At 42.3% G+C, this 12,500-nt stretch overlaps 1 protein-coding gene across 1 annotated transcript in view; it reads right to left on the bottom strand.

Moving 5' to 3' along the window:
* Window positions 1-9,311: 9,311 nt before the first annotated feature.
* Window positions 9,312-12,500, bottom strand: part of alg10 (ALG10 alpha-1,2-mannosyltransferase) — a 7,487-nt gene continuing 4,298 nt past the window's right edge. Inside the window, exon 4 of the mRNA XM_063217885.1 lies at window positions 9,312-10,347. Within this exon, the coding sequence (XP_063073955.1) occupies window positions 10,078-10,347 (270 nt within the window). The 3' untranslated portion in view covers window positions 9,312-10,077. The remainder of the gene's footprint in view (window positions 10,348-12,500) is intronic.

Genomic DNA, 12,500 nt, shown 5'->3' with positions numbered 1-12,500 from the left:
GCTGACAACTGTGAAGTTCTCTCATTCTATCTGTCATGTAGGCCTAAATACCTTTTTGGTGTATTTTTTAATTACTACTCCATATGCAACATGTAGGCCTATGTGCAATATAGGTAAATGCAATATTTTGTACCACTAAAGACAGCCTCATGTCCATGTGCTATACACATGTATTCTTTATTTTAAAAAATACATTTGTAGGGCTTTTTTTGCCTTTATTTCTGACAGGTCCGTGGAGAAGAGACAGGAGACAAGTGGAGAGAGAGAAGCAGGGAGGAATCGGCAAATGACCCAGGCCGGAATCAAAGACGGGTCGCCGGCGCAGCAACCCAGAGCCCATTAGGCCACGGCAGGGCCATATGCATGTATTCTATGTAGGCCTATAAGGACAGTAAATGGCACTCTGTCCTATTCTATAATTTCCTATTCCCATAACCTCTTTCTCCTTTTCTGAAACGGTGGGCACGAGACACCTTGGGACACCTACTGTAAAGCATTCCTAATCATGAATATGCTGTCCTGGCCTAGGGAATTCTCATGTCACATTGTGCGCTCCTTCGGATCTCAAGGACATACGTATGTCTCACTTGTCACCTGTGATAGTCTGGTTATAGCCAGGCTAATGCTGTCCCCCTTTCTGCCACCCCCTGAGAAAGCTAAAGCATTCCTGTTAGTGTTAAGTTGTCCTAATATGCTGTCCCCCTTTGTCCCACATTTCGAATGCATGGCATACCTCTTAGAAGGTCCTCCTTAGGTTTTATAAAGCAGTGGTGCCTCCTTTTCTCAAATGCGAAACCTGAAGCATTCCTATCAGTCACTATATGAATATGATTTCCCCCTTTGTGGCACATTTCAGTTAGCATCTGCTTCTTTAACCCCTTAATGCAAGCTGTTAATTCCCCCAATTTAGTAACATATTAGTCAATAAAGCTTTTTGAATCTTTGGATCTTTAATGGTCATTGAAAAGTTAACTATGATACTACACCACTATGACACAACACAGGGGCTTCAGTAATGCACTATGACTTGGTCATTGCCATTACAGCAAATGTATAACACTGTGTCTTAATGGGTTAAAAGGTTCTCCTGAGGTTAAGGCATCAAATGATAGACGCAAGAAACCTAAAGCAATCCTCAGAAACTGAAAGCATACCTAATCGCGAGTAATATGTTGTGTCACTTGGTGGCACATTTCAGTTGGCATCTGCCTCTTTAAAAGGTTCTCCTCCTCTTCCAGCAGTGGCGGTGACTCTGAGGTTCATTCTTGCATGTGAAAAATGGGTCAGGCACCCTGTTTGCGCACTGTACCAAACCAGAGACAGGGCAGAAGCAAAGCAAGCAGGCAGAGGACTCACTCCACTGACAAGTACAGCTCACTCAAGGGGTTATTTATTGAAGACATTGCAATAGACTATACAACTAAAGACATTGCGATACGCTACACAACACCCACATCTGTGGGAATGGATTTGGTGCGTTGTGTGAATGTGTATTTTTTTATTGTTTATGCATATATGCTATTTTTCAATAATAAAACAGCATGCAACAGATGCATGAAACTCCTTCAACTACAAAACACATAAGTCATAACCCCCCCCCCCTCTCTCAGAATATGAGAGAGAGAGAGAGAGAGAGAGAGTAACATGAAAAGGTGGAATAACTGCGTGTCCGTGTGTTTGTGAAGGGGGCGACTGGGGAGGAAGGTAAGGTAAGGGCGGCTTATTCCCTGTGAAGCGGTGGCAAAGGGCAGTGGATGGATGGAAGTGGAGCACAGCACAGGGTGGGGTGGACACTCAGGCAGGCAGAGACCTGACCGGAGATGAGGAAGACTGTGAAGCAAGGAGGGAGGGAGAGAGAGACAGAGAGAGAGAGAGAGAGAGAGAGAGAGAGAGAGAGAGAGAGAGAGAGAGAGAGAGAGAGAGAGAGAGAGAGACAGACAGACAGACAGACAGACAGACAGACAGACAGACAGACAGACAGACAGACAGAGTGACAGAGAGGTTCTGAGAGAGAGGAGAGAGAGAGAGGAGAGAGATGGGGGGGAGATGGAGACAGAGAGACAGAAAGCTTTCCAAGAGAGAGAGAGAGAGAGAGAGAGAGAGAGAGCAGGAGAGCGCGCGAGAGAGAGCTCTCCTTGGCCAGAGGCAGCATCCATGGTGATTTCTAATTTTAGCATGAGGGAATGCACTGCTGAGTGACTCTGTGTGTGTGTGTGTGTGTGTGTGTGTGTGTGTGTGTGTGTGTGTGTGTGTGTGTGTGTGTGTGTGTGTGTGTGTGTGTGTGTGTGTGTGTGTGTGTGTGTGTGTGTGTGTGTGTGTGTCCACCCATTCAGATATCGACCTGCCTCCAGCCAGTCATTTGCGCTATTCTCCTTTCATCAAGACCTCTCATTCTGACACCTCAGTGTGCTTGCAGTCAGCTTTGTATTCATCCCCTTACACACACACACACACACACACACACACACACACACACACACACACACACACACACACACACACACACACACACACACACACACACACACACACACACACACACACACACACACACACACACACACGTGCGCGCACGCACGTTTACAGTAACACTTTCAAACCTCCTCACTCTAATGATGACTCATTCAATGTGTTTAATTTGATAAGGCAGCTCCACAATTTAAAAATATATTTTGCAGATTCAATATTTTCAAAGTGGCAAGAAAATACTCAATTGATTCAGATTAAAAGGGCAAACTGCATGTTTTATTGGATGGGGTGTTTGTTTGGGTCTTCAAAGTGCCAATTCTAAGCAGTTAAGCTATCCCCATCTGAATAACAAGTGATCTGCATCTCAATTTTCAGCACCTTAAGCTTGACACTTCCATTGACAGGTACAGGGTCTGGTACAGGGTCTGATACAGGTACAGACTGCTATCATGCACAGGTGCATGCATCTCAGGCTAGTGTATTCCACGCTGTGGTGCCACGACTTTTCATGTTACAGTAAGTCGTGCTTCTCAAAGCACTCCCAAGTCCCGCCGTGTCAGCAACAAGTCTCTGTTGCCAAGTGTGAAAATGCTCTGTCTGCTGTGTCCTGGCCAAAACTATGCCTAACCTGTCAGCAAAGCAATGTTTGTTCTGCTTTTTTTTTGCCAAGAACAGTGAAATAAGCATACAAGGGAAATGGCGAATTTGTTGCAAAATTGTGCCCAGATCAAAATCATCCCTAAACCTAACCTGTCACAGGGCGTTGTGGAGCATGCGAAGGTGCTGTACACAAACGCGACACGCGAGTCTCCACTATATCGGATAGACGGTTCAAATATGTGTGTAATCTTACTTTTCTGCTGACAGGTTTTGCCAGGGCATGGGGCAAAGAATTGAGTCCCAAACTCCAGGAAAGGACCCACTTTCGGAATCCCTCTCTCCCTGGGCCTGGGAGGACAGCTGGGGTGAATTTCTCAAAACCAAAGTTGCTTACTACATTAGCTACTTTGTTGTTTTCAATGCATTTTCCCATTGGCAACTACCAAAGTTGCTAACAGGCTAATAACTTCTCTTTTGAGAAACTCACCCCTGATTTGTTTGTCCCCCTGCTAAATGTTTGACAAATGCTGGTGTATTTTTATAGGATTGCTGGGCATTAGTGGCTGGCCCTTAACCTGGAGCTTGCCACCAGTCAGTGTGACAGACCAGTATTTGCTAATGGGTTACTGCTGGCTAGCTATAATAGGCCTATGGGGCATATCAAAGTTTGTATATTGGAGCATTCAAAGAAATATCTGCGTGGCTTGGATGGCAACTTCTTATTATATTTCTATACATTTTAAGTCACCTTAACATCGAAATGTCAGGCTGGCTGGCATGCACATTCATCAATCAATCAATCAATCAATCAATCAATCAATCAATCAATCAATCAATCAATCAATCAATCAATCAATCAATCAATCAATCAATCAATCAATCAAACAAACAAACAAACAAACAAACAAACAAACAATCAGACATCCAAGTTGTGCCAGTATGTCTTTCATTGTCATTGATTATACTGGTCCTGCCCTGCTTGCTTTGGATTGCCTGCAGTAGCGATATAAGGTCTCCTTTTGTGTTTACTGGAGTTTTAGCTCTATGCTCTATATCCTAATAATGATAAACAATATGGTACATTAAAACATCTAATCAGGAAGCTATCATTTCCTCTGCATAAAAATAAATTGAAGTGCATTACAAAACACATTCTCGCTCTCCCCTCCTCCCTCCCTCCCTCCTTTCCCAGCATGCACGCACACACGCAGGCACGCACATGCAAACATGCACGCATGCACACACACACACACACACACACACACACACACACACACACACACACACACACACACACACACACACACACACACACACACACACACACACACACACACACACACACACACACACACACACACACACACACACACACACACCACAAGTGGAAAACATATGCTTCTTACCTTATATCGTTTGTATTCTTATTGGTGGTACAGTAATATGAGTCTACAGACAACAGTGTGTGCCTGCCTGCGTACGTGCGTGCGCCCCACACTGCTGACTCAAGTTCGGATATTCACAGGGGGAATCACTTGGCTATTTTAAACAGCAGCGGCCGTATGACTATGCACAAAAGCTGGAGAAGTAGCAGCAGATTTGAGGGGCCAGTCGTTGAGTTTTCTTGTGCCGGGGGACAGGGGGCGATACTGGACCACAACATGGCTGGCCTGGGAGAGAAATAGGACCTGGGCACTTTTGGCTTAAAGGCAGTCCCTCCAGTTTTTCGCGATTCAGCGATCGCGTGGATTCATGCAAATTCAATGATATTCCGCATAATTTCACGATGCCGCGTAATTCCTGTAAAGCCGCATTTTTCCCGCAAAATTTCAACATTCTGTGGAGTTTATTGATTTATATTTTCGTCAAAAAAATAAAAATGTGACTACAATACCACCGGAGACGAAAACCAATACGAAGCATTTTTGTTAATATGTCACTGAAACATTGAAAAAGAATTGCCTGCTATTTCGGAAGTCGCGACCCTCATCTCAGCTGTTCCGCGTCTCTCCTCCCCTCCATACACGCAGGCGTCGATGCTGCACACTCAAGACCTTTTTTTTAACAGCAGTAGCCTACTTTTCAGTGCAATCCTGGGTGGAAAAAGTATTGTTGCCCATTTGTCCATGACGAAGAAGTGTATGCAGTCATGAAATAGTGGCGGTACTGTCGCACAGTAGCAAACATCTTACGTTAGGCTACATGTTTGCGGAACTTCTCCACTCTCCCCTGTCGCTTTCATGCGCATGCTACCCGACGGTCGTTGTCTGATCTTTTTTCAATGTTCGCTAATGTTTGTAATTTAAGGGTCTATGTCTATGCGTAGGCACAAGCCTTCTGATAACAATCACTGTAGTGCCGATCGCAAAGGTTTCGGAAGTGTGGAGTTTTGCAACTTGTTTCAGTCAAGGACACCGAGATAGGAAGTGAACGGCCCTTCCACGCTTTCACTGTGTTATTGCAATAAAGTCTTGCGAATCCATGCAACCATGCACACAACCATGTCAACGAGAGCGTGTAGCCTATGCCATCACAACTTTGCATCAAGCAAATAATATGCAACAGCTTGCAATACGAGCACGAGAGAGAGAGAGAGAGAGAGAGAGAGAGAGAGAGACGCGTCTTCCAACAGGTGACATTGTAACGCTTGCATACAGCCTGGCTACTGTACCCCGCGACGCTCTTCATTAGGCCTAGTGGTAGGCTATACCCACAAGTATTTTTTCATAACGCTGTCCCGTTTTCCCCCGAAGTCGTTCTAAATTATCGACAGAGATTTATGAGTGTCGCGGCCATGATTTTTTTTACACATTGGACGCACTGGCTAATAAGACGCTCTGACAGCTTTTGACAATATTTTATTATTCTATTATATAGGAAGTGTGTTTCTGAATCTCTCTCTCTTTTGTCTTAAGCCTGCTTAGACTGATTGTGGTTTTCAGTTACCAAAAAAACCCAGAAAGGGATGCAAAATCTTTGCAAAAAATGAGAAAATGCCGCAAAATCTTTGCAAAAAATGAGAAAATGCCGCCACAAAATCAGGCATTTTGACCGCAAAAATCACAAAATCCCAGTGCAAAATCCTGGAGGGACTGTAAAGGGGCCCCTCATAATTAGTGGCACAGAACTCACTCACCGCCATAAGGGTGTGGTGTCCACCGGGAAATGCCCGCTATGCCAGATGGCCAGTCCAGCCCTGGACCACAATAGATGAGATGAGCTTGCAACAGTTGAGATGAGGTTGCAACATTTCCCCTTCACAGGTCTACTGTGCGCCCCAGTGCAGTGCAGTCAGCTGAATTCTGCTCTACACCCCTGAACCATTTACGTCTCCTCCATTTTTTGTTTGCTTGTTCTCTGTAAAATGGCCTTTCCAAAGAAGTAGAAATGCCCTACATACAGTATGCAACGTTTTTTCTATGCAGACTTTACCCTACTATTTTTCACCAACAGGGACTGCTACAATGCACTCTCTAGGACAGGGGTCCCCAACCTTTCTGGGTCTGAGGGCTACCAAGGGCTACCCGAGGGCTACTAAGGGCTACCCGAGGGCTACTTTTGTTCAAAATCATCTACTGATGTCTTGGCTTCATTCTCAAATCACACTATTATTGAATGATAATTTGCTTATAGGTTATGAAGAATAAATAACCCCATATTTAAATTTAAAACATTAACTGTGACTAAAATCTGGTAGTCGTCATTGTTTATTAACATCCTTGGTCGGCACCTCAGAAGCTCGTGGAGGGCTACCTGGCGCCCGCGGGCACAACGTTGGTGACACCTGCTCTAGGATGATCACTGCAATATGGAACTCTCATGATCACTGGACGTGTGTGAGTATGTGTCGACTGTGCAATAAAACTTTTTAATGTAATGCTTCATGATCACTTTACTTTTTGCTGAATGTCTTTGTGCACCTTTGTTCTTTATTGAAAACTATGTATGTCTTAGTTCTAGATATTTTACACTACATCTTACACTACATCTTAGACGTACCTGTCGACACTCATTCTTGGTCGTGCTAACCTCTTGTCTACCCCAACTCACAAAACAATTGCCTTTTTATTTTTTTCCTGTAATCTTTATTTCCCTCCCCAAACTATCACCTGTGTGTGTCTTGAAATCTCCATGTGGGCATTGTGTCTGTGTATTGATGTTAGCTGCATGACACCTTCATTTCCACCTGGAGATCAATACAGTTACTCTACTCGACTCTATATGCTAGAAATATCTTGCTTTCTAGATCTGCTGTGTACCATAGGCGTAGCCAAGGGTGGGCCTGGGCCCGCCCACTTGACATCCAGGCCCTCCTCATTCACACTTGACAGTCAACTTTTGCCATAATTAATGGCATAGCACTCAGCGATAATTAATCATTTTTTCAAAAGTCTGGTTCATCTTCTGTGATTTCTATGATTTCAATTTCAAAGTATCATTTTGAGCGCGGTTTTATAATATCTACCTACACGCTTTCGGGTTGGGCCCGTCCGATTTTTTCTGGGCCCACCTGTTTTATTATTTCTGCCTACGCCCCTGCTGTGTACCAGTCACCTGTGGGAATACTGTATTAATAGTGCAGGCAGGCAATCATCATCTGGTGCAGTCTGCAGACATTTTATTACAATCGATTAATCGGAGGAATTCCTGATAAGACCAGCTTGGTCCCATCACCAGCTGCCAGAGCCCCTGTCTTACCCGGCCCTCTCCTCCAAGGCCCCTGTTTCCCAGTGTCCATAGATATGCTAATTCCCCCATCCCAGGCCAAGGGCCTATAGGAATCAAAGTTCAGCAGGCCTTTGAGTGGGATTTTTTCTTGTTATTTGCAATCTCACCCTCTGAAATAGAAATCATAGCCTATGTAATCTGAAAAATAATGACCACAAACTGGATAGTGTGCCAACATGTGAAATGGCAGTGTTATTGTACCTTAGTTCTCAGTTAAAAAAAAAAAAATCTCAATACAGTCTCAGGACTGGGATTTTAACTCATCACCAGTCCTGTATGAAAGAGCCTTTTAGCAAAGCTGGTAAACCGTTATATTACACTGCCATCTAGTGTTCATCATGAGGGAGGCACCTCAGCTCCCCACCTGTAGATTTACCTGACCATCAAAACAGTACAGATCATCAAAAGACTACAGTTTGGTGGTTAGAGTGCTTTGAGACCTTTGCTAATACATAGATAAATCACTGATAATCAAATACAAACAATGCTTGTATTTATTACCTACGCCAAGGAAGTTATGTTCTCGGATGAGTTGGTTTATTTGACTGTCTGTTGGTCAGCGGGATAACTCAAAAAGTTATTACCGGATTTTGATTACATTTTGTGGCGTTGTTGGAAATAACAAAAGGAACAAGCGATTACATTTTGGTGGTGATCCAGATCCAGGATTTTTAAAAAAGATTCTTCACCATTGCAGGATAGGGCGAGTTTTGACATTCCAGTTTCTAACTCCACAAAAACAAGGCAGAAAGACTTGAAACCAATCAGGGTGTGTAACATAGTCAAATGTTCCATTAATCACCTTCCTTTGCGCAGATCTGCACTCTCTGAGCACATTTCTAGTTTATTCTGCTTCTAAAGACACTACTGATATGATGTAAATGTCCCCTTATTTTTTGTAAATAGCCCAATGTGTTGTACAGTATATCGTAATGTCTGCATGGAAGTGAGCGAATTTAATCTCACTGTGAATGATAATGTAAATATGTATATATGAATAGTGACAATAAATTCTATTATATTCTATTCTATTCTATTCGGATGGAGCAATCATCTGAGTCAAGGGGGAAAAATCTTAATCTGTCTTTATTGTATAATCTGGATTGACAGAATAAACCCAATGTGGGACAAATTGGGGTTGGTTTGGGAGAATTCAAAAGGAACATTTGCATAAATAGAGAAGAAGGACTGTACAAAGCATTGTAATGGTTAATGATGGCACATTAAAACTCCAGCAGAGGACCAGCGGACAAAGTCTGGAAACCAATGTAAATAATCTGACTGGAGGAACAATAGAAAACAACAAGCAAGATCAAGTCATACAATCAGGACTTTTAGAACAGGACAGAGATCACTACGGGCAGAGACTAATGTTTACAACCTGGCAAACTGACTCAAAGGTTCTACGGGGTCTCTATACTGTCGCGTTCCAGAATAATAAAAAACTCCCACTCCTCCTTTCTTACAGAGTAACAAAATTAGGAATGGTAAACAATATTCAGGGTCACACAAAGGCAAAACATTTTTTGTATTTTTGTTTCCTCTCTACTATAGAAAGGCACATCACATTCGTTAATGGTACTTGGGATTCACTAAGGCCTACACTTGCCTTTAAGACTAATGAATAGGCATCTTGCACCTGGACACAAAATTTCACTACCCATGAATCGGGTAAACAAAACAAAACAAAACAGTAGAAAGACACTACAACTGTATAAAAAACTAAACACCTAATCCCTTTGGATACTAGTATACTAGTATAACGCTCTACTGGTATCCTTTTCACCCTGACAGAAGCGCAGGTGGCAATTCTGCCTTTGGTCTTTCAAGTCATGATAATCGAAATAAACAACCAAGGAAACGATAATTCATAATCTTTCATTGAGTGGTCAGCATCCAAACCTAACCCATATGGTCCCACAAAAGCAAAGAAAACATTTTCTCATGAATCAATCATACAGTAGGCGGCAACCTCCATTGGATCCTGCCCAGTAAGCTGGATGTTATCCATTTAAGAACCACACCGACCCTGATGTCCTTGGTAGTCCTGGACTGCAGTGGTCCATCGGGCATACTCGTATCCTGTGTAGGTAGGTCTACTCTTTAACCAGTCAGCCAAACCATTTTTTTTTTCCAGTCGTGACGCTTCGGGTATGGCCCATTAATCAAACATTAACCCCTAAAACATCAGGATTAAACAAAAACTCTTTGAAACTCTGTGAAAGCAAGATGGTATTGCTCCCTCTCTCTCCCTATTTCTTGGCCTCCTCCTCGTTACCCCTACCACATGAACCTCTGCACGTCCGTGCTGTCAGGCCACTGGAAGGTCCTGTAGAGAAATATATAAACTGTGGCAGCATTGACAGCCGTGTACAGGCCAAACTCCAACAGCAGCCGGGGCGTGGATGCCAGAGGCATGTGCAGCCGGTAGAGCAGGTACGGAACGATGTAGTAGCGGAACTCCAGCAGCTTCTGAGGCACCGTGGAAACGACCAAACAAACGGCAAACGCCAGCGCCCAGAAGAGCGATCTCCCCTGCAGCAGAGTGTCCTGGAAGTAGAGATGCGCAAATAAAATAGTCAACAATACAGTAAATCGTTAGACCGACACTGACCAGGTAAGATATTCATTAGGTTGGAAGATGTGTTTTTGTTCCTTTATTTGGGTGCTTGACGTTAAAGGGCGTAACACAATTAAAAAAAAAAGTTATTCCAATTCCTGAAAAAATTGATGGAAAAAATTTGAAATTTAAAAAAAAAAATAAAGCACTGGTCCGTGGAATTTCGCCTAATTTTTGGCATTTTTTGGAAAATGTGTCCTGCATCAACACATTGCATAGGCATGTCACACCGCAGGAAAATGAAGTCACACCACGGGAAATTCACTGCATTATGGCCATTAAATCCTTTTGTATACATGACTGACATCTGAGCTCATGCTAACTTGATAATGATATTGTCTTTAATCTTTTTTTTCCTTCTATAAGAGCAGTCACACCACAGGACACCATAAAATGAACCTAAGCATTGCGTGACTGAAACATTGCAAAGACATATTAAGAGGTTAATAGTCACCTTAAACTTCCACAGCACTCTACAATAACTGATGTACTGACTGTTTAGGAGCCAGTCTTTAAGACCCTTGTAGTTGGCCTTGCAGCTGCCCGTTCACAAACATTGACATATATGTCACCCCACCGGACGCAATTTGTGTTACAAAATTGAACTTGTAGTTAATATTACTGTCTTGAGTTTTTTTCACATTCACATATCTTAATATAAAGCTAATATTTATGCAATCAAGCCAAATGCTTCATATATTATTCAAAATGTTGTTGGTTAATTTGTATATATATTATATTCCAGGTTTCATTAATGTTACAGTCACACCGCATATTTGACATTAAACCTTTACATAAATCTTAACAAAAATGTTTCTTCTCATCTAAGACTAATATGAAACATAATGTACCACATCTTCTTTCATTGACATTTGTTTTTTTAAAGGAAAAATAACAGTTTTGTAGGTTTTTAACCAATATTACGAAAAAACAAGGCGTCACGTCAACCACCCATATACAATAATTCTAAAACATTCAAAGAACACAGTAGCAGCTTCAATAAATGAATGGAAACATTTGATAAAACGTCACCTAAGTATCAAAGAAACCATATATGAAGACGATAACAAAAAGGGTAATTTCACGTGAAATCAGACACTTTGGGACCTGACCGACCCGGATTTCAATCATACTTGGTGTGCCTTTTTAGTCGCAAGGTAGCACCCCAGAATTGCATTGGTTTGAATCTGTCACTAATATTAAGGGAGAAACAGACTAGGAAAGGTTCACATGTGAGGGTAGGACACTATACATTCAGCCTTGAATATATCAGTCAGTGTTAGTCACAAAAAGATGCCTGTGGTGTTGTTTGAAAGCTCTTTTCTGGCTCTACATATTACACAATCAGCGTGGAATACAACAACTCTCAGAATATGAATTATGATAAATTGAAAAACTAAAAATTGAATATCTAAAAAAGCTATATTTTGAAATGGCCAGTTCCTTGTCCAAACATAGCCGGCAATGTCATGAGCAACACCTCAAATGCTGGTGTTTGGTTTGTTATTCATTTCAGAGAGAATTTCATTCACAAATATGGCATCATACAGACCACTTACTAATAATATGGTAATACCATAGTAGCATCACATGACAAAACAAAAACAAAACAAAAATGGTCAGTGTCCATGGTCCCAGGTTTCAGAAACTAAGGCAGATGTCCATTTATACACACCAAATGATGAAATGTGAATGTTTGAACATTCCTTCTCTGTGTACCTGTGCCATCTTCCCTTTACGATACTTTAAATAGATAATCAATGGCTACGCTCTCATTTTGTACTCTACCAGTGCATTTGAAGCAGCAGCTGTGTCTTTTGTAGATAATGTATATGTACGTCCCGTTGCAGTTACAGGTTCCACTACCAGAAGCACATCCTGATGATCCATGACAAGTCTATCTGGTCTGAAGGGAAAAGTGAAGGATGGAGATGGTCCATGAGGATGCAGGAAGTTCAGTTTCACCTCTCCAGTGATCCGGCATACATTCCTCAACACCTGCTAGCCACCAGTTGCCATCATATACAGCTACAACATACCCTTTGATGCTTGAAAATGTAACACATTCCTTTACTGAGCTCAC

Source organism: Engraulis encrasicolus, chromosome 15 (assembly GCF_034702125.1).
Source record: "Engraulis encrasicolus isolate BLACKSEA-1 chromosome 15, IST_EnEncr_1.0, whole genome shotgun sequence".
Classification (NCBI taxonomy): Eukaryota; Metazoa; Chordata; class Actinopteri; order Clupeiformes; family Engraulidae; genus Engraulis; species Engraulis encrasicolus.
This window is presented reverse-complemented; position numbering and strand designations above follow the sequence as displayed.